The following is a 24,196-nucleotide window of genomic DNA, read 5'->3' on the forward strand; positions in this document are numbered from 1 at the left end:
GTGCTCAACTGCTTGAGCCACATCTGCTCCCCCCCATCTGCTTTTTTTTTTACATTTTAAAAAATTTATTCAAGTATGTCACTCGTACATAAACATACATAAACAAAAAGTGTATAGTAATAGTTGTGAACTTACAAAACATATATAACATCATGTAGAACTTTGTACCTCACCCTACTACCAATACCTTGCTTTGTTGTTAAACATTTTTAACTAATGATTAAAGAACATTGTCAAAATATTACTAATCCAAAGTATTTTCCCCCAACCCACCCTATTATTATCTTTATATCATTTATATACAAACATACATAAACAGAAATGTATAGTAAAAGTTGTGAACCTGCAAAGCAAACATGCATAACATCGTCCCATACATCAGCCCTCCACCAACACCTTGCAGTGTTGTGAGATGTTTTTTTTTACAAATTATGAAAGAATATTGTCAAAATCTTCCTACTAATTATAGTCCTTATCTTACATTTGGTGTATTTTTCCCCCATCCTACCCTATTATTACCTAATCTGTTTTTGATTCCATGGACTGACACTTTAACCACTTGCTGATATCTTAAAGCCTCTTACTTCATTGTCTCTTTCAATTAATCTGCCTAGAAAAATTCAGTTTTAAATGTCTGCTTTATGATGTCATTTTCTCATATTTAAACTTTTTAAAATACTTCATCTGGGCTCTCCATGCAGTCCAGTAATCCTATTTTCCTTTTTCAGTGCTATCTCCTATTCTCACTGCAGCTATTTCAAATGTTTACCTCTACCTTCAAGCCTCCACCTTTCCCATCACTCTCAGCCCATCCTCAGCCATCACCATTAGCAGATGAACTCACTTCATACTTCAGAGACTGGGCAAACCGTAACTGCCACCATGCCTACCCATATTCTCTTCCTTTCTGCCTTGTTACAATGAAAGAGGTGTCCTTTTTCCAATCCAAAGTCAATCCTTCTACATGTCTTTTCTAATATAAGCATTTAATGTTTTATATTTCCCTCTAAGCATTGCTTTATTTGCATCACAGAAGTTTGATATGCTGTATTTTCTTTTTTTTCCCTCTCCTGTCCCCCTTTCCTCCCCACCGCCCCAGTTGTCTGCTCTTTGTGTCCATTCACTGTGTGTTCTTCTGTGACCACTTCTATCCTTATCAGTGGCACAGGGAATCTGTGTTTCTTTTTGTTGCGTCATCTTGTTGTGTCAGCTCTCTGTGTGTGTGGCGCCATTCCTGGGCAGGCTGGACTTTCTTTCCCGCTGGGTGGCTCTCCTTACAGGGCGCACTCCTTGGGCACGGGGCTCCCCTACTCAGGGGACATCCCCTGCGTGGCACGGCACTCTGCGTGAATCAGCACTGCGCATGGGCTCCACACGGGTCAAGGAGGCCGAGGGTTTGAACCGCGGACCTCCCATGTGGTAGGCGGATGCGCTAACCACTGGGCCAAGTCTGCTTCCCGATGCTGTATTTTCATTTTCATGAAATTAAAACTATTTTGTAATTTCCATGTGATCGCTTCTTTGATCTATGAGTTATTTATGTTTGCTTACTTTCCTGATATATTAGGATTTCCCCGATAACTGTTATGAATCCAGTTTAATTCCATTGTGGTTTGAGAGCATACTTAGTACAATTTTAGTCCCCTCTAATGCACACTAGTACCATCCAAAGACTGGAGGAGAACCTTCTGCTAATCTCCGGAGCTCTTTCTCTCTCGGCAGCAACCTCCTCTTTGATAGTCTACCCTGCAAATTGTAGCTACTTGGGCCTCCTCAACCCTGATATTTTTTTGTTCAACTTCGGTGAGATTATGGCATTCTCCTTGGTTTCTTCTTCCTTGTACTACAGCCTGGAAACTTCCTCCAGGCTGTAAGATGTGATGATTTTAGAGCTCACCTTGTTTGTTCCTTTTCTTAGGATTCACAGTCCTACACTGTTTGTTATCTAACATTTGAAAAACATTGTTTCATTGACATGGTCCAGTTTTATAGTTGTCTAAATCAGGAGGGTCAGTTCAGTTTTAGTCACTCTTAGGCCTGGATTGTGCCCTCTTCTTGCGTCAATATTCTATTTTACCCTCTCAACTGGCTTTAAAAAATTTTTTTAAAAAAAATTTTATTTATCCCACCCCCCCTTGTGGCTTGCTTGCTGTCTGCTCTCTCTGTCAATTCACTGTGTGTTCTTCTGTGTCTGCTTGTCTCCCTTTGTTGTGTCGTCTTGTTGTGCCAGCTCGCCTTCACAATGAAGCCCTGGGACATGAACCCAGGGCCTCCCATATAGTAGACGGGAGCCCAGTTGATTGAGCCACAGCCGCTTCCCTCTACTGGCTTTTTTATACCAATTTTTCTACGTGCCCAGGTCTCTCATCTTATACAAAGAATATAAAAGAAAACAAAGCTCAGATGTCCTTTATTTGCCAAATTCTCTCTCTCTTCTACCTTTTACAGCCAAACTTTTTGAAGGTATTACACAGGTCCTTGTTTCTCAAAATTGTCATGTGCACCACCTAGGAACTTGTTAGAAGTGTAGAATCTGAGGCCCCACCTCAGAACTACTGAATCAGAATCTGAGTTTTAACAAGATCTCCTGGTGAGGTATACACATTAAAGTTTGAGAAACACTGCTCCACCTTTTACAGGCTCCACTTTTTCACTTTCCATCTTGTTCATCAGTGCGTTATAGCCTGGCATCTGTGTCCAACAACATTCTTGCCTAGATCATCAGTGACTTCAGTATAAATCCATCTAGTTTTACGCTCAGCAGTTCATTCTTCTTGAAAGATTCCTTTAGATGCTGTATTTTCTTGTCCTCTGACCTTTGTGGATTTTGCAGGTTTTTCTTTCCCTGCCTGTCTCTTAAATGTTGATGTTCTGCAGAATTTGGGCTAAGGTTTTTTTTCAGATTTTACATTCCTTACTCTATTTCATCTTCTCCCCTGCCTTCAGTTTCAACCTGCATCTCTATCCTGAATCTCTGAGCCCCAGGTTTGTATATCCTCCACATCCATGCCCCTTAAGTACCTTTATCTCTCCATACCTACAGTGGGTACTGAGATCTTTCTTACTGTATCCTCTTCTGCAGTGACTGGCACCATTATTCAGCCCTTGTCCAAGCCAGAACATGTCAGTCATCTTCGACTCCTCCATTGTCCTTATTCCTTCCACATTTAATTAATTTCCAAGGCTTATTGAGTCTACCATAGGTATTTAGCAAATCAGCTCATGTCTCTTAGTCACAATTGCTGCTATCCTAATCAGGAATTTATCAAGTTTTAACTAAGATTTCAACCACAGTGGCTTCTTAAATAATTTCCCTATTTCCAGTCTTATTCTCCTCAAACTAATCTCCATTTTGCAACAAGAATGATCCTTTTAATAAAAAGTAAATGAGAGCTTTACTTACCAGCTTAAAGCACTTCTTATTGCCTGTGGGACAATATCCAAGCTTCTTACTTTTACTATATTAAAATCCTCATGATCTGGTCCTTTCCTACCCAGTTCTGAGTTTCTCTGAGTCCTTTGCCCTCCCACTACCACCTTGTTTCTAGGCCTTTGCACCTGCTGTTCCTTTGACTGGATGTATTCTGCTTGTCACTGGCTAACTCCTCCTTATCCCTCAGATGTCACATTAATGATCACATTTTGGGGAATGTGCTCCCTGATCCTCTAGTTCAGAATAGTTGCCCTTTCGTATACATACATTGTTATGGCTCCTACCCACTCTGTTTTGTGGTTGTGTCTGTGTGAGACTATGAATGTATTGCTGTGTCCCCTCACTCTGAGCACTCTGGGGGCAGGTGGTAAGTGTCTAATTTTTGTAACCTGGGTGCTTAGCATGTAGTGCCTTCATTCATGTGCCAGGCAGGGTTCCTCCTGTCATCATAGAGCTTATATTGTATTGTGGGGTTGAGGGTGGGTTAGAATAGAATGAAAGACAATAAACAATAAAAGAAAATGTTCAGTTCTTATACAGAGTAGATCCTTAGTAATGATTTTGAAAGGAATAATGTATATATTATTATTTTAATGATCCCTTCCAACTCTAGGAATCTTTAATGTTACTCTTACAGACTTAGACTTTTCAAACTCTGGACTGTAAAAATTTAATATACCTTTTTGGACCTCATGATCTGTGGCATTAGGCTATTGTTCAGAGCCTTTTACCTTACTGAATTCTTAGTTTTATCTACTTTCCTTGCACATAGGTGGTAATCAAGGGCTCTTGGGTATACAGTTTAGAAATAGAAGTGAGAAGTGATGATGGTTGACTTCTAAAATAGAAAAATATAAGGTTGATTTACAGATTTACAAAGAGACTTTAGATTCCATAAATGTTACATAAAAAATATTATGTGTCTGGCACATAATAAATGCTCAGTATGTGTTAATGTCTTTAGACTTTGTTCTATAATTCACATTTTATCTTAAAATTATCTTTGTGTTTTGTTAGGGAGGCTGTGACTAGATTTTGGATCTGTTGATCTCATGCTGTTTCTTGTCCTCAGTCCCTTGCTTTACTTCTTCTAAGGTGACTTAATAAACCAGTAAGATGAATTAGATCTTCTGGGACAGTTTTGAATTCAATTGTTCTCTCCTCTTATTCCCATAATTCATTAAAATTAAAAGGAAGACCCAAGGTATCTGCACAATGAGTTAGTGAAAAATTTAACAAAAGATTGGAAATATTTTTGTTCTCACTGTAAAACCCACAAATACCTCTCTACCACAATAGCCTACATAATTATAGCAATAAAGTAAAGTTGATTAGCATATGAAGTAGAGGTGATCTTGAATATTTGTAACTGTAGTTGTGTCCGGTTCAGAATTATTTAGAATGGGTTCCACATTAACTATACATTTTTATAGTAGATAAAAATAAATACAGAAGATTGGAAAAGAAAGAAATGTTTGATGAAATTTTGCAAAGGAGATATCCTATTTTTTTAAAATATATTTTTTATTTTTAAAAGATACTTAGATTACATAAAAACTTACATAAAAAAATTTAAGGGATTCCCATATTCCCCTCTCCATACTTTCCACCCTTCCCCACATTAACAACTTCTTTCATTAGTGGTACGTTAATTGCAATTGATGAACACATTTTGGAACAATGCTACTGATCATGGATTATAGTTTACACTGTAGTTTACACTCTCTACCACTCAATTCTGTACGTTATGTCCATATATATATTGACCCATATCTATTATTGCAGTGTCAGTCAGGACAATTCCAAGTCCCAAAAGTGCTACCATGTTACAACTCTTTTTCCCTCTCCCTGCCTTCAGCATCTCCAGTGGCCACTGTCTCCACATCAATGAAATAATTTCTTCCATTGCTAAAAAGAATTTGAAAAAATAAAAAACAAGAACAAAAAAAGAACTTGACAATTTATTATGATGAAAACATTATGTATTCAGAAGTATTATTGCTTATGGTAGAAAAATATTCACTTGAGAATCAAAGAGGTATCAATTAGTTGAAACCTTTGTAATCATCCACTGAATCAGTGAAAATTTCCTAAAGATGATGTTAAAATGAAACTTAGTGATTGAATATTACAATGTAAAACTGTCACAACTCATAATTGTGTATCACACCTCTAAGTTAATTTTTACATCATATTATTAGTGAACCCTTACTTTCATCAGTATAGCAAAAAGCAGAACTGAAATAATATTTACTGTATCAGAAATTAAAAAGACTGCCTCAAGTATTGTGTGAAACATTTCATTCTTTTTTTTTTTTTTTAAAGATTTATTTATTTATTTCTCTCCCCTTCTCCCCCACCCCGGTTGTCTGTTCTCTGTGTCTATTTGCTGTGTTGTCTTCTTTGTCCGCTTCTGTTGTTGTCAGTGGCATGGGAATCTGTGTTTCTTTTCGTTGTGTCATCTTGTTGTTGTTGTGTCAGCTCTCCGTGTGTGTGGTGCCATTGCTGGGCAGGCTGCACTTTCTTTCGTGGTGGGCGGTTCTCCTTATGGGGTGCACTCCTTGTGCGTGGGGCTCCGCTACGTGGGGGACACCCCTGCGTGGCATGGCACTCCTCGCATGCATCAGCACTGCGCATGGGCCAGCTGCACACAGGTCAAGGAGGCCCGGGGTTTGAACCGTGGACCTCCCGTGTGGTAGACGGACGTCCTAACCACTGGGCCAAGTCTGCCGCCACATCTCATTCTTAAGAGAGTTTTCTGACCACTGTGAACAGAAATAAACTAAGCCGTAAGGCAGTGTAACCGAGTTAAGAATTAATAAAGGGTTATGATTACTGACCCATTATATGTAGATGCCTTTATACTTTCTAGTATATTGTAGAATAGCCAAAAACGAATACCTGAAATTATTGAACCTCTCTGAACTAGAACCAGATCGCTTGATCTTTGATAATGATGACAACTGTATAACATTTATCTTGTGATTGTAAAAACCTTGTGACTGACCCTGTCTGTATCCCTCCTTATCCTGTTTTACAACTTTTAAGTCTTATGATCACTCCACAACCTCTTAATGTTTATTAATGATAGAACTTGAGTCAGCCCAGAACTAACCCATCCCAATTCTTAAACTATCTCACTAAGTGAAGTGAGATCTAACCAAAATTGGCCTGCCTGACATATGCAGTAGCTTAAACCTTAACCTGTCAGTTATCTGTACCTCATTATAATACTAAAAATCACACCCATCATCATATTAAGACCTTTATTTTCTTATGTATTCTCTGTGACTAGGCTTGCAATCAATTATTGAACACATGCTCAATAATTAGATTGTCTTTGACTTTGTCATCTTGAGCCACTACACTCATTCGCATAAATCTGCATGTTTTTATTTTTATTTTAATTTTTTAATATTTTTTATTTTTAAAGAAACTTTAGATTCTGTAAATGTTACATTGAAAATATAGGGGACTCATTCCCACTTTCCCCCATTGACATCATCTTTCTTTAGTGTGATAAATTTGTTACAATTGAGGAACACATATTGATGCACTGCTACCAGCCATGGTCCGTAGTTTACATTATAGTTTACACTTTGCACTGCCCAATTTTTAGGTTTTGACAAAATGTATAATGGCCTGTACCTGTCATTGCAATGTCATGCAGGCAATTCCAGTGTCCCAGAATGCCCCATGTTCTATCCTTCCCTCTCCCTCCCCTCATAAACTCTGGTGGCCACTGCCTTTATATAAATGATACATGTACTTACATTGCTAGAATAATAAGTCTACTTCAGTCCATTTAGTTACATTTCCCCCTTATGTTTGTTCATTCCTCAGTCTTGAGTATTTTGGAATGGTGTTGCCCACTCTGTTTGATTTTGGAGGGGGCTTAGATTCCATGGGGCAGATGGATAGAACTGTCTTGCTTGCAGTTATAGATACTCTCTGTTCTTTGGGATGGGCGTTGCCCACCATCATCCTTTTGTTGTGCCCTAGGTGAGTCCAGTGAACTGGAGAGTAAAAGTGCTGCAACTCTGCTGAGATTCTGGGCTCAACCAGCATATGAACAGACCCAAGATTTATGTCTCTGGGACATATATTTAACAAGCGTGGTGCTAATTATAGGTTCAAATAAAAGGAGCAGAAGAGTCATATATAGGGAAATTATATAAATGAGTCTAACTCTGTTATATATATATATTTTATTTCTCTCCCCTTCCCCCAGTTGTCTGCTCTCTGTCCATTCGCTGTGTGTTCTTCTGTGACCGCTTCTATCCTTATCAATGGTACTAGGAATCTGTTTCTTTTTGTTGCGTCATCTTGCTGTGTCAGCTCTCCGTGTATGTGCGGCACCATTCTTGGGCAGGCTGTACTTTCTTTCGCACTGGGCGACTCTCCTTATGGGGCGCACTCCTTGCGGGCGGGGCTCTCCTATGCGGGGGACACCTCTGGGTGGCATGACACTCCTTGTGTGCATCAGCACTGTACATGGGCCAACTCCACATGGGTCAAGGAGGCCCGGGGTTTGAACCACGGACCTCCCATGCGGTAGGCAGATGCCCTATCCATTGGGCCAAGTCCACTTCCCTAACTTTGTTATATTGGGAAGCATATATTCCAAAGCAAGGCCCACAGACAGGGTGCCAGATTCCTGAGATTATTTGCCCTGCCTATAGTCTCTAGATGTCTCTAGAGCCCTCAGGAACCCTGATGTTTGAGCCCTATTTACTGTGGTAGTCAGTGAGTTCCTGCTGAGATGTGCCTAAGTGTAACCTCTGGAATGACCTCCTGACTCACTTTGAAATCTCTTAGCCATAAAAACTCATTCGTATTTAATATTTCCCCCTTTTGGTCAATGTCTTTTTCCAAATGCATCGCTAGTTTGTGCTGGGTAATTTTCCCATGGTACCAGGGAGGCTTATCCCTGAGAGTCATGTCCCATGCTGGAGGAAGGTAGTGAATTTATATTCTGAGTTTGTCTTAGAGAGAGGCCACATTTTTTTTGGGGGGGGGGAGTAGTTTTTTAAAATGAATTTTTAATGATTCAGAAAATGGAAATGGTCTAATGTTTTAAGGTAAATGTCATACATAAAAAGGCAGCTTATAAAATTGTGTGTACAACACATACCCGACAGGCCACATTTACTATCAGAATTACTATAGTATGGGGAAACAGTTTTGCCAAAAGGCCATCTGAGCTCTTGTTTTGCAATTAGCAATAAACTCTTGCTCTCTTTGAAACCCTCCTATCTCAGGAATTGGTCATTTGAGCACATTGGGTAGGGACACACATTCCTGCCCTGCTTCGCTCCATAACAGCAACAGAGGTGTTTATTTGGGGTCTTAAAATTGCAGTTTGGGAAGCACATATTCAGGTACCCACCCAAATCACATCCTGTCTTGGTGCTTACAATCAAGAATTTTTTTTTTGTCAAGAATTTTTGAAGAAAAAGGCGATTACATAAGTCATTTGTAATTGGTGGATATTCCAGGTGTTCCAGATGTCCTTCAGGTTAGTTTACTGAGTTCTTTGTTTGTTTTTTAAAGATTTATTTTATTTTATTTTTTCAATTTGTTTCTCTCCCCTTCCCCCGCCCCCCCACCCCAGTTGTCTGTTCTGTGTCCATTTGCTGCGTGCTCTTCTTTTTTCCGCTTCTGTTGTCAGTGGCATGGGAACCTGTGTTTCCTTTTATTGCGTCATCTTGCTGCGTCAGCTCTCTGTGTGTGTGGTGCCGTTCTTGGGCAAGCTGTACTTTCGTGCTGGGCGGCTCTCCTTATGGGGTGCATTCCTGGCGCGTAGGGCTCCCCTACGCGGGGTCACCCCTGCATGGCATGGCACTCCTTGCGTGCATCAACACAGCACATGGGCCAGCTCCACACGGGTAGTTTACTGAGTTCTTATCTTGTGGTTTGTCTCTGGTGTCTGGATGTCCTTAGGGTTTTGAGGAACATTGTTGATTGTGGCTGTGCATACTTTGGCAGTTTGTGATATCTGGCTGTAATTTGTATAAAAGAAACCTCCAAAACAACCTCATGACTCCATTTTGAATTTCTTAGCCAGAGTAGCTCTAATTTGTCTTATTTCTTTTCATACCACATGTATTATTATAATACATGTTTGAATTAATGAATGCAGATATTTTAATTTGAAGAAGTGGTTGGGAAGATAGGTGGAATGCAGATATTTTAATTTGAAGAAGTGGTTGGGAAGATAGGTGCTGTAAATTAGAATAATGTGTCATAGGTCAAATTGAAGTTCCATATAAAATTGGACAGTATGATTCCAAACAAGAATTGTAGAACCAGCTTTGATTAGTTGGCATTCACTATTTTTATGATATATTTATATACCATAAATATTTTTCAAAGCCTATATGTTTCTCAGACAATTTAAATAATCACATAACTTACTTGAAATTCCCAGGAAGGGAGTTCTGCAAGATGGGAAAAGAAGGAAGATGGTGTGCCTGAGTTAGATTCAGTCTTTGGAGGAATTAACTTTGCAGGGCAGAGGGAAACTGAGCTCTGGAGCCAGAAGCACTAGTTCTTAGGTAGCAAAACAAGGTAGATAATATTTGTTAACTCTTAAGTGCTCCCTGCTCTTAATGATAACATGAATGTATTTGGTAGAGCCTTTCGAATGTTAAAGAATTTTAGTATGAATTATTGAGAACTTGAAGCAAGAAAACCCCAACTATAAGGTGATGGTGAATGCCAGAGGATCAGGAGGGGAGAGCTGTCAGATTTAGAGACTGACTGGATGAGATAAGATGGTTGAAAGGTAGTTACTAAGAAGTAAAAGAAATATGAAGTCTTTTGATTCTAGTCCCTTAGCTTAAATGAAGAGATAATTTTTTAAAATGATGACTAACATCATTCAGAACAATTGGATTTGTAGGTATAAAAAGGCTTGCTTATCCTGCCTGCTCTGCATTTTGCCATGATCAAACTTTGAACCTCTTTGGGCAATAGGATAGATTAATTTTATTTCTGCTAATATTCAAATAATGAATGATTTTTAAAAAAACTCTGGGTACAATTATTATTGACTGTGCAACTAAGGTGTGCAGTGAGTGATATGATTTCTTGATATTTGGGAGCCAGAAGGATTACAAAGGAAATAAGTTCCCTGTGGATATTTTTGTTTTCATAAGATGGAATTCTATCAAGAGGTGAGAAGAAGACTATCAAAAAGTGAGGAATAGTCTATCAAGAAGTGAGAGATATCCCATTAAGAAGTGAGAAATTTGAAGAGACAAGGGAATGCAGAAAGAGATCAGACAGGATCATTAAACCTATTTCAAAATATTTGTCCAGTGACTCTCGCCATACTAAACTTAAAATTAAGCAAACTTAAATGGATGGGGAATCCGGACCCTGGTGAGAATATAGGACAGTTTTTATACAGTCAGTCAAGAAGTAAGTGCCAGATAACCTCTGTATTATGACAAAGAAGTGGTTAAGGGTAATGGTGGTAGATCTTTTAAAGACCAATCCTCTATTCCCAACAAAGGATCATTTGCCAGCAATAAAAGTCTTTTTTTGTTATTAAAAAATGAAAAAAAAAGCATAGCATTTGTTCATATATAATTTTTTAAAAGCAAGCAATACAGAAATATATGGAGTAAAAAGTGCTCTCTGTACTCTCTCCATCAGCATTCCCATCCCACAACCCTTTTCCCTATTTAAGTATGTATATATACACATGTTAAAAACAATGTGTGTGTGTGTGTATATATATTTACCATAATGGGTGTCATACTGTACATAATTTAAAACTTTAATTTTTTAACAATATATCTTGATAATCTTATTTAATCTTATTATTATTTAATCTTTCTATCTCAGTATACAAATATGCCTCTCTGCCTTTTAAAAATAGCCACATATTATTCCATTGTATGGATGCTCCATAATTTATTAAGCCATTCTTTAATTTATAGAAATTTAGCTTTTCAGTGTTGGAAACAGTGCTGTCTACAGTAAATAAGCTTGAATATTATTTCTTTGTGCAATGCGTGCAAGTTTTTTTTTTTTAGTAAGTGAAACGGTTAGGCCAAAGGAAAATAAATATATAAATATGTTTATATATATATATATATATATATATATAAAATTTCCCCCCAGAAAGGCTGTATCAATTTACATTCCCACATGTAATTTTTTTTTTTTTAAGGAGGTACTGGGAATTGACCAGGACCTCATACATGGGAAGCAGGCACTCAACCACTGAGCCACACCAGCTCCCCAACCTACAGTATTTGAGAGGGCTCTTTTAACTCATATCCTTGGCAACATTGGGTTGTATTAATTAAAAATTAGTTTGTTGTTCTGGTAAATGAAAATGAGATCTCATTTTAATTTGCATTTCCTGGATTTTTGATGACGGGAAAAATTTTATTTAATTTATATTTTCCCTTGAATTACTTTTCATATTCTTTGTCTATTTTTCACTGGGGTTGTAAAAGTTGTACCTGTGTTCTGGATATTGATCTTTATTATATATTATGCAGATATTAACTTCCAGCTATCACTTGTTTTTTTGTTTTATTTTTGTTAATTTGTGGCAAGTCATGTCTGTCAATTTTTTCTTTTGTGGCTTCTCTGGGTTTTATATCTTATTTACTAAGTATCTATTCTATTCCAGATTCATTAAAATATTTTCCTATTTTTCATGCTAGAAGGGATTTAGTCCCTTTCCTGTGTAGACCATATACATTTGTGAATTCATTTATTACTAATGAAAGCAACTTTATTTCTGCTTAAATAAACAATACTATTTTTACATAAAATATTCAGACAATACCAGAAGTGAAAGAAAAAATTACAAATCAACTGTAAGTTCCATCACACTGAGATAATCCCAAAATAATCCCCAAACATTTTGGTAACTTTTTAAAAATATAGGTGTTAGCAGAAAGCCCTGGGTTCTGGGCTTCTAGGTTCTTTGCTAATGTTGCATAAAAGAACTTAAGGACATGCCATAGGGTGGGCAAGGGAGTAAAGAGTTTATTAAGAAACAAAAAAATGAGAAAAGTACATGGTCCAAGGCATGGTCTGGGGGCGTGCTGCAGAGTGAGACGTGGGTGTGGGTCCCCAAGTCAGACCTTTCTCAAGTTTTCCCTCCTTTATAATGATACCCTTCATAATGGTGGGGAGGGGGCCCCCGCTGTTTGCTCTTCTGATTGGTGGCCTCACCTGTTAGTTCTCAGGGTGCCAATGGTGAGGCCTTTTATTTGAAGGTATCTGGAGCATCCCCTTGATCCCAAAAGGAATTCTTGTTTTAAACAGGGTTCTCCTGGCCAAGGTTTCGTGGGTTCTTTCCGGCAGCCTTCTCTTCAGGAGGTTTCCAGGTGGGGTTTCCTGGACATGTGGTATGCTGACCATGTTGTCTGTCCGCCATGTTGTTTGTCAGGCCTCAGCTGCCTTCCCCCTTTTAATATACTACCCTTCCTCATGGGGAGAGCAAACAATTCCCCCGTACTTTTTTCCCCTTCATTTTTAAAGAAGCTTTAGATTACATAAATGTTATATTGAAAATATAGGAGATTCCCATATAACTTACCCCTTCCCCTCCCACACTTACCTCCATTAATAACATCTTTCATTGGTGTGGTTCGTTTGTTATAATTGATGAACACATATTGAAGGATTGCTATTAGCCTATGTAACTATGTAGCTATGGTCTGTAGTTTACATATAGTTTACACTTTGCACTGCACAATTTTATGGGTTTTGACAAAATGCCTTTTTAAAAATGTATCACTTTAGATATTCACACAAGTGTGAACATATACCCACATCTATATTCATATATGTATTATTTATAAATGTATTATATACACAAGCTAATTTTTATCATAAAACTATATACATATATGCAATTCAACTTAAATGGAATCATATATACACACTTGGGGATTTTTATCATTATGTATTCTCTCTCAAAAAAATTAATCTCTGCCTATCCTTCCCCTCCTACCCAGTGGTAGTGATAACCTAGTATGCACTTTACTACTTTTCCCATGTTCATATTATCGTATAGATATGAAATTATATTATTTACACTTGTCTGCATGGTTTGTTTTTCATAGAACTCATTCCAGATCAACTGAATCATAGCCAATTCATTTTTGCTGGATAGGCCAGGAGTCACCAAACTGTGGTCCATGAACTAAGTCTATACTGCTGTCTGTTTCTGTAAATAAAGTTTTATTGGAACACATCTGTACCCATTTGTCTATGGCTTCTTTTATGCTGCAGGGGCAGAGTTGAGTAGCTGTGACAGAGCCCATGCTGACTTCTGTTCTAGGGTATGAATGTACCAGTTGATACAAAAGTTTTCCTATTGTGCTTATTTGTTTTCAGGTTTTTTCCTCCCTCACTATAAACAATGTTATAATAATTATAATGCATACAGTGTGGTGCTTTTATATCTGTGGTATATGTTCCTAGGAGTGGGATTGTTAGATTGAAGGGTAGTTGTATTTTAAATTTTAGTGGATGTTGCCAGATGGATTTTACAGATAACTTAATTGTTCATATTTTCACTGGTAGTGTTTTAGAATACTCTCTTTCTTGAATCCCCACCAGCATTAGTTGTTATAAAAAACAGAATGCTTTGGCAGTCTGAAAGGTGAGATGACCTATGTTGTTGTTACTTTAATTTGCATTTTCTTACTGCTAGTGGTGTTGAGTATCTTTTTATATATTTACTAATCTTTTAGATTTATTCTGCTGAAAATTTCCTGTTCATGTGTTTTGCCCATTTTTTTGGTGAACAGTTTAATCCTTTAAGCTATTTATCTGTTATATATGATGAAAATATTTTTTCCCAATCCATTGTTTTTCCTTTGCTATGTTACAGTATTTTGCCATAAGAAAAATTACGTGTGTGTATTTCTGAAAGTCAGTGAAGTGAAGCATATCTATTTTTTCCATTCTAGCTTTGAGGTTTTTGGTTTGGATTTTAAAAGGTTGCCTAATTCCAAAGTTTATCCCTGTTATTTTCCTGAAATTTCTTCTAAGACTTCTGTTTATATTTAATAGGTCTGGAATGTGTTTTTATGCATGTATATGAGTGGCATTATAGTGTAGTAGTTACGATTACAGATTCTGGTTCTATTGCTACATGTGATCTTGGACAACAAGTTATTTAACATTTCTGTGCCTCAGTTTACTCCTCTAAAATGGGGATGATAACACTAAGTGTTCTTAAGAAGATAGTGAAGATTAAGTGGGAGGTATTATGTAGAAAGTATGTAGAACAGTTTCTGGTACATAGAAATATGTGTTTCCTATTATTATGTGTTGTGGATAGAGGTCCCATTTTTCCTCCATAATGATAATCATTTGTCATAGTAACATTTATTGAGTTCATCTTTTCCCAAATAATTTAAAATGCTGTCTCATTTGTATGTTTCCAAATATATGTAGCTCTGTTTCTAAGCGCTCTATTTTGTTATGTGGCGCTCTCTCTCCCTACTCCTACTCCAGGGCCACAGTGGCTTAATTACTGTAGCTTTGTAAATACTGGTAACTGATGGGTGGAGTCCCTTTAACTTGTTTTTAAAAATTGTCTTGGCTATTCTTGGATTTCTTTTGCTTTTCGATGTTATTTTGAGAAATAGCATATTTGAATTTGCAAAAGCCCTGTTTGTGATACAGTCTTATAAAAGAGTTACATTAATTAGCTAGTATTGGAATGGACCCGTAGTCTCATTAATAACTGTAACTAGGGGAAGATTTTAGAGGTGTTTGATTGTATAATCTAAAGATTGATACCATCCGCTGTGGTAGGTGGGCACCAAGAATGTGATAAACAAAAACACTGTACAAAGATATTAATCCTGAAGTTTCCAAACCATGCCCTGGGCTTCTCAGCCAACTCTCAGGGGTTTTTGAGATTTTTTAGGGAAACATAGCGACATCTGTTGGACACCATGTGAAATTCTAGCAGTCAGGGTATTCATAATTTGATTGTGATACATTCTTTTTGATCATATCTTCCTGAAGTTTGGCTTTTGGTGGTTGCTGTGATAAAAAAACGACTGCTATGAAAAATCAACATGGAACAGGCAATGAGGTTTCAGTATACAGTCTGATTTCAAGGTTTGAGTTGTTGTGCAATGCCTAGTAGGAGCACACATCTCATAGTAACGAACTGTGGTTATTTAAAAATGGAATTAATTTTTTTCTTTCAATTTATGTGTATTTTTTATTTTTAAAGATCTTTTTTATCCCCCCCCCACCCTTGTGGCTTTTTGCATGCTGTCTGCTCTCCGTGTCCATTCGCTGTACATTCTTCTTTGTCTGTATTTAATTTCCCCTTCCCCGTTGCGGCTTGCTTGCTCTCTTGCTCTCTGTGTCCATTCACTGTGGGCTCTTCTGTGTTTTCGCTTGTCTCCCTTTATGTGTATTATTTTTCAAATTGCTACTGACTTGTTAGGGCATAAAATATATATTTATTTGTTTGAATCTAACTCTTTAGAATCTAACCTACCAATGGAATTGGTAGGTATTTATTTCTTTGACCTAGGGACTCTGTGAAAAAGTTACCGAGATAATAATGGCACCAGGAACCAATAAACGTTGGGAACTTCTGCCTTAAACAAGCTATTACAATTATTTAAAGATTAAGAATATTTGAAATACTATATAAGTGGAATACTGTATTCTATTCTTGACTGAAAGGGTGAAATAACCTTGTCTGGGTATCGGGGACATTCAGCATTTCTGAGGAAGTAATGTTTAGGCTGTGCTTGAAGAATAGGAATTAACTGGAGAAAGGCGGGTGGTAGGAATAGCATGTGTGAACAGGAGAAAGGAGCTGTGAAGCAACTGAATGAAGCCCATCTTGCTTTAGAGCGTGTGGAAAGAGGGATGCGTGGGGAGTCTGGGAGTTGGCAGGGGCCAGATCACTTAGTGACATTGAAGTCCAGTTAAGGAGTTTATTTAGATTATTATATAAAAGGCAGTGGCAATCCTTTTAAGTGGAGAGAGAATAACGTAGGTCACGGTCTTCTTATTGAAGAAATAAAGTACAAAGACGATATAAGTAAATATTTAACACTGTATTCTAAGAAATATGGAGTGGATATTTTTAGTACTATTATGAAGTGCCTTGGTTTTCAAAGGCATTTATAAAATATCTGATGACTTTTTGTTAATTTATGAGCATTTATACTCATATTCAACTTGGTTGATATGGTTGTGAGCTTTCAAAATGAAATAAAATCAGAAACGACATTGTTAAACTCTAAAACATTTCAATTGGAGTAATTTTTTTTTGTATTTTTTTCAAAAGAAAAATTTTGTTCTAATGTTTAAATTAAGTTTGTTGATTAATATGTGTAATAAAATATTTTAAATTTTTGTTAATTTGTATATTTGACTGCTAATCTGTCATGTTTCTCTTAAGAACTTGAGTTGTTTAGATTTGGTTAGAATAATAAATATTTAATAGCTTTGCAGGAAAGGTATAAAAGTAATTTGAGAGCTAATTTTAGTTTGTCATTTTGTATTGCCCTGAACTTCGTATTTCAATTTATTTTACTGTAGTTCCAGTAAATTAAAGCAATAGTAAGGCTTTTATAAGAATAAGAAGTAAATTAACTGTGGGTTACTTGCAAAAATTTCCTACACTTGTTTTCTAGAGTTTTACAACTTGAAAATTCAATTTCATATTCATCAAATGATAACAAGAGACTTAAAACTCTTTTCCAACGTCCCCATGTGGTGTTTGGGAAAGACTGATTGGAATTTGCTTCATTTTAAATATTGGGAAAATTTAAAAACAATTAAATAATATTTCTTTCCCCTCTGCCAGTGAGTTTTGTATTTACTCAGAAAGAGTAATTTGTTATGTAATATAGAAATAGTATCATCCTTAAGTTTATAATGTAAACAAATTGTAAATAAAGAGATATGTAGATATATTTGAAAAACAGAGTCTTAGTTTCATCTATTGGACTCAGATGAACATCCATGATAGATCACATGAAGAAATTTGATTCAACTTGCGTTGTTCAAAAGGGCATTGGTTAGTATTTTCTTGAGTAAAAGAGGTAAAGCTTTAAATGGAAAATTTTCTTTGGCTGAGAATATAAGGTTTATAGAAAATATTTCCTTTAAATTTTGTTCTTCCTATGTTGAAACAACTGGCCAGAGACTTGGAAACATTAAAGTGAATACTTACCATGTTATTTACGTAAAAATGAATTATAAATGGAGATTAGATGTGAGCAATGAAATCATAAACACACTAGAAGAAAACAAGGCTGCATTTTAAAAAATAATTTTGGGATGAAGACTTTTAAAAGTATAGCATTTAATTTTATGTAGTTAAAAATTATTTTCTTGTACCACAGTCATAAAGCCAAAGCGGAATAAAGAATATTTGCAAAACATGACAGCCATGCCCAAAGATTGCTTTTAAGTATATAGGACGAATAATCCACTAGAAAAATGGACAAAGTGTACTGATTGTGAATTTATGAAAGAAACAAAAATAGCCAATAAAAGCAAAATAAACTTTACTAGAGATATATATCATCTAACAAGGTTTTATTAGCTCAGTTATAAGGGTCTTTTTTTCTAATGTCTTAATTCTAATTAAGACATTCTAATTTTGGTTATCTGGTAAAAAGTAAATTTTATTTCTTAGACATTAGTAGTGAGATAACTATTTTTGTTTTCTGCCCAGCGTGTATAACCATTTAGAAATATTTTTTGAACATGTTATATTTTCTTACAGAAAGTTTTGCTTAACTTTGCTTATTTTTTTTCCTTTACTATTTTACAGGAGCCAGTGTTCGAACATTCACTCCATTTTATTTTTTGGTGGAGCCGGTGGATACACTTTCAGTTAGAGGCTCTTCTGTTATATTAAACTGTTCAGCATATTCTGAGCCTTCTCCAAAAATTGAATGGAAAAAAGATGGAACTTTTTTAAACTTAGTATCAGATGATCGGCGGCAGCTGCTCCCAGATGGATCTTTATTTATCAGCAATGTGGTACATTCTAAACACAATAAACCTGATGAAGGTTATTATCAGTGTGTAGCCAGTATTGAGAGTCTTGGAACTATTGTCAGCAGAACAGCCAAACTCACAGTAGCAGGTAAGTTTTGTTAAGCAGTTTATTTGTTTTCAAATTTCTATAAATGGTAAATCTTGATAAATGAAATAATTGGTAACAACAAATAAATTTAACATTATCAGTAGATTGTGCTAGGGCTTGTTAAATGCTGTAGGGAATAAATTGTAGCACTTTTCCACTTGTCTGTTGATTTAGATGATTGAAAGTTGCTTTCTGAAGTCCTGAACTAGTACTTTTTTTTTTCTTTTAATTTGGAAATGGTAGAAGTAGTAGTGAAGGAGAATTAAGCCACTTTGCTTGCTAACTTTTATCTTACCCACCCAACATAGATCATATTCAATAAGGTTTTGTAAAACTTGCAATTGAGCCAGAATCTTGATTCCTTTACGCATTAAGCAAAGAAATGACACTGTGGATTACTATAGTTGTAAAAAACCTTTAAGAGTATATGTGTTAAGATGGAGAGCAGTTAAGTTGTAAAGAGTAAAAAATTCAGTCGTTTTCAAAGCATCCTTATCTGAAGAATGATGGAAAATATATGAAAAATTAAGGTTCTGATAGAGGAGAAGAGGTGGTACCTAAATAAGTCAGACATGTTTTATAGTAGTCACTGATATTCTTCAGATCAGTGTTTCTTTGGTTGAGTACAAGATGAAGTAGTTGGTTTTTCCTAAGTGTCATGTTATACAAAAATGGTATTATCTTTAAGTCTTATAATTGTACTCACCTTGGTGAAATACTAGCTTGTGAAAATGGAACCTGACTGGAAGAGTAGTCTCCCATCTCATTCCCACTCCAGCATGTATTTGCTCATTTGTTCAGTGCAAAATGGCTCTTTTTCTGTTTGGGACCAAATACTCAAAGTTTAATACCATAGTCACAGATTGAGGATGGTAAAATAACAAGAGAAAATAGGTCCTTTTGATGCTTTTCTTTTTCTCTTTTTGCTTTCTTTCTGTTTTGTTTTTAATAATCTATTTGCCAGACTTTTTTCAACATGTTCGATAAATATATTGGCATAACACAGCCCCTGTAATGTCATTTTGGGAAGCGTCTGGTTATTGTTTATATCATTTATCTCTTGTCTGGGCTTCATTCTTGTCTTGTTCTTCTCAGCTGTCCCCTATATCCAACCACCAAATCCAGTAAATTCTGCCGCCTAATTTCATGATCTACTCTCTCCTTTGAGGCTCCTTCTCTGACTGTCCCTCATCTGAGTGACTCCTCAGCCTTATAAACTGTCTGCCATCTCATTCCTGTTCTCCTCCAATCCAGTTTCTACACTGTGTTCAGAACGCTCTTTCTCACCATTCAGTAACATCAGGTTAACATTTTAAACTTTTAGCAGGCCTCTTTGAGCCCTTTCATGAGCTGGTTCCCACTTCTTTAGCCTTGTTTCTTAATATTCTGTTCTACCTCTGCCCCTGCTCCCTTCTGCCACCACCATCCTTACCCCTTTTCAAGCTCTGGCAATATTGAATGTGTTCAATTCTCTTTCATCCTCTGCTTTCACACTACCTATAAATCCTCTCCCTTCTTTCCTTTCATTCTTCTTGTCCACTATCTTTGCATCTTCCCTCTTAGCTTGCCTTCAAGAAGCATTTTTTCACCCAATTGCTGAGTAAACAGGGAGTTTTAATATAAGGTGACAAATTCTATAGTGGCTGCAGACAGGTTTTTATAGGAGATCATTTAACATACTCTTAGTCTTGGTATCAGGAAATAGTATTTAAGCCAAGGGATGAACAGAGTTGTTTTTATAGTTGCATAGTAGCCATTGTATAGCTATACTGTGATTTATTTAAAGATTCCCTTTTCGATGGTGAGCAAAACTTTGTTTCTGTAGAATAGAGTACTGAAAATTGTGATTGCTGCATTATAGAGTATATTTTGGGGGGTGTAACTCAAAAGGATACTAATTTGGCAGTTCCTCAAGATGTTAATCATAGAGATATCATACGAACCAGCAGTTTCTGTCGATATCCACCCAAGAGAAGTAAAAAGATATGTTCACAGAAAAATTTGTATACAGATGTGCATAGCAGCATTATTCATAATAGCAAAAAAGTAGAGACAATCTAAATGTTCATCACCTAATAAATGCACAAACAAAATGGGGTATACCCGTATGGTAGAATATTATTCAACAGTAAAAAAAGAGTGAAATACTGATACATATTACAACATGGATGAACCTTGAAAACATTATGCTCAGTGAAAGAACCAGTCACAAAAGACCACATATTTTGTGGTGTCTTATATATGGAATGTTTAGATTAGGCAAATGTAGATGAACAGAAAGTAGATTAGTGGTTGATTTGGGCTGAGAGCTAGGCAGGGGAGGTGGAATGGGGAATGACTCCTAATGAGTACAAGATTTCTTCTGAGGATGATAAAAATGTTCTAAAATTAGAGTGTGCTGATGTTTGTACAACTGTGAATGTTCTAAAGACCACTGAATTGTATAGTTTAGATAGTGAACTTTATTTAATTTTATCTCAATAGAAAATTTCTTAAAAACTGCCCTGTTGCCATTCAGAAGTCTGTTCTTTAGGGTTCCTTGGTTGCAAGCAGTAGAAACTGATTCTGGCCAATTCAAGCAAGAAGGGAACGTAAGTGAAAGAACACTAAGTAGATAGCCCACAGAACCAAATATGATGGGTTTTTTCCTCTGGGATGTTCCATTTCTCCACAGCAGAAATTGCTGCTCTCCTGCCTGGCTGTGAGCATTTTGTGCCCAAAGATGGGGAAATGGGTGGTCTAAATCCAGACTTTGTTAAGCCTTTCTTGTCGAACCCATCTCTCTGACGCCTTCTCTCTCTTCCCTCCCTTCCCCCCCCCCCCCCCCCCTTTCTCTCTTCTGCAATTCTCCAGAGGTGACAGGACCCACTGGTTCCTTCTGGTGAACAGAGGAAGCAGAGCATAGGAAGCTGCAGTATTCTCAGCCTCAATATGTCAGTTGCTAGTTCTTCCATCTGCTTTCCTTATCCAGAAACTTTTTGAAATCTTGTCTTTAGAATTCTCCATATGTTTTGTGGGTTATATTTTTAAAAATTACTCATTTTCATGAGATCCCAGGAAGGAATATTTTTTACTTTCTTTTTGAAAATAGAACTAGTTTTTGGTTTTATTTATTAGGATTCCTTTTCCCCCTACTTTATTAGTTTCTGTGTTTATCTTTTAACTTCCCACCTTCTAATTTTCTGGTTTCTTAAAAGTACATATTTGGTTTACTTTATTTTTATTTCTTTCCTCCAAAAATCCCCTTGAAATAAAAAGGAAGAAAAAATTTGTAGCAGGATTAGAAAATGTGTGCTGTTTACATTTTGATTAAATCTCCATTATAAAACTAGAAAACTTGAATTATTATCATTTAATATGTTTATTAGTCTTTAAAGAATGTTTTGTATTCTGAGCATTTCAAAGTAATTTTCTTAATGTTATTTTGTTAATAATAGCAGTTAGTACTTGTTGAGTATTTGTGTCAGACTTTACTGTATATGGATTTTTTATGTTGTATTTTAATCTTTTTAACAACTCTGTGAGATAGGTACTGTTTCATCATTTCACAGATGGAGAGATGAGAGCTAGAGAGAAGTTAAGTAATTTCCCAGTTTTGCACAACCATGAAGTGATAGAGTTGGGATTTAGTCTAGATTATGTGATTCTAGAAATGATGTGCTTAGCCATTACGTTATATGGCAAATATAGAATATTTATGACTGTATTTTTCAAACATTTTTTTAGATAATTTCAAACTTACACAATAGTTGTAAGAATAGAACTAAGAAACCTCATATCCCCTTCACCCACATTCTCCAATTGTTAACATTTTATCATGTTTGCCTTATTATTTCCTTCCCCTCTAATATACACACAAACATCCAATTTTTTTTTTTCTGAAGTATTAAGATTAAGTTTCAGGCATTGTACCATTATTCCTGCCTAATTACTTTTGTGTATATTTTCTAAAAACAAAGGTAGTCTCCTACATAGCCAAAGTACACTATCAATGGGAAGTGGATTTGACTCAACTGATAAAGCGTCCGCCTACCACATAGGAGGTCCAGAGTTCAAACCCAGGGCCTTCTGACCCATGTGGTGAACTGGCCCATGTGCGGTGCTGACACACACAAGGAGTGCCATGCCAAGCAGGGTTGCCCCCTGTGTAGGGGAGCGCCACGCGCAAGGAGTGTGCACCTCAAGGAGAGTCGCCTGCGCGTTAAAAGCACAGCCTGCCCAGGAGTGGCACTGCACGCACGGAGAGCTGACACAGCAAGATGATGCAACAAAAAGAGACACAGATTTCCAATGCAAGTGGACAAAGAACACACAGTGAACAGACACAGAGAGCAGACAATGGGGTGGGGGGGAGGGGGAGAGAAATAAATAAAAAATAAATCTGAAAAACAAAACAAAGTAAACTATCAAAATCAGGAAATTAACTTTATTGAATACTACCATCTAATCGATAGAACCATTCAGATTTCACTGATCATCTCAGTAATATTCTTTATAGCCAAAGAAAGCTGCTTTTCCCCCTATTTCTTCAAATGGTCTCGGATTACATATTTTATTTAGTTGTATCTGTTTAGACTCTTGATTTGTAACAGTTCCTCAGTTTTTCTTTGTCTTAATGAACTTGATGTGTATGAAGAATTACTTTTTAGAATATCATTTTGGGTTTGTCTGATTTTCCCCATGAATAGATTCAGCTTTTGCATTTTTGGCAAGACTAACGTGGAAGTGATGATGTGAAGGTGCATTGTATCAGGAAGGATGTGATGTTTTCTTCCATTTCTAGTGATGCTAATGTTTATTAGTTAAGATGGTTTATGCCATGATACTCTGCTGTAAAGTTAAAAAGTTAATAAATATTTTGTTCTTTTCTTAATTAGTAATATGTATTTGGGAAGAGATACTTTGAAACTATCAATATCCAATTCTTCATCAAATTGTCACCTAGTATTTTTAGCATCCTTTGATGATTTTTATCTGAACCAGTTATTACTATAGTAGTTATCAAATGGTGATTTTTCTTCATCATTTCTGTAAAGTAAAGCTTTTTTCCCCTCACTTTGTTTATATTAGCATGGGCTTACATATTCCTGTTTTATTCAGTGGTTATGGTGCATTTATGTTCTTTATATCAGATTTTTCCAGGCAAAATTCCCTTTAAACTGACTTCTATATTCTTTTGAAATATTCCTATCGTTCTTTGGACACTTTTTTACTTTGTCACTTGACATTCTAGGCTTATCTTGCACCTTCCTCACCCCTAGCCCTAGAATCAGTGATTTCTCCTTCTAGTGGAAAATGGTACTTAGAAGTCAAAATCTGATCACTCTGTTTACTCATTTCTACTGGATGATATTGATTTTGGGCCCTTTCAGAAGGTAAAAGATGGGAAATATATGTATGCATATTAATATATATGTAATTACTGTATATGAAATATATATATATATTTCATACATGTACATTTACATCATCTATGTGTATTTCTATATCTATAAATTCCATGGGATTTATTCTATTCTCCTTTTCCATATTTGTACCTTCATCACCTGTGAAAAATTAGACTTGAATTATTCTTAATACATTTACTTCTTTTTTCAGTGTCCCTGTGTGTTGCCGATCTCCTGACGATGTGGTCC

General features: G+C 36.3%; 1 protein-coding gene across 5 annotated transcripts in view; it reads left to right on the plus strand.

Moving 5' to 3' along the window:
- The window catches only part of NEO1 (neogenin 1), a 259,394-nt gene that overhangs the window by 56,802 nt on the left and 178,396 nt on the right, over positions 1 to 24,196 (plus strand). For all 5 annotated transcript variants that reach the window (XM_004476598.5, XM_004476596.5, XM_004476595.5 and 2 more), the window contains exon 2: positions 18,243 to 18,560. In XM_004476598.5, the coding sequence (XP_004476655.2) occupies positions 18,243 to 18,560 (318 nt within the window). The remainder of the gene's footprint in view (positions 1 to 18,242; positions 18,561 to 24,196) is intronic.

Source organism: Dasypus novemcinctus, chromosome 3 (genome assembly GCF_030445035.2).
Source record: "Dasypus novemcinctus isolate mDasNov1 chromosome 3, mDasNov1.1.hap2, whole genome shotgun sequence".
Classification (NCBI taxonomy): Eukaryota; Metazoa; Chordata; class Mammalia; order Cingulata; family Dasypodidae; genus Dasypus; species Dasypus novemcinctus.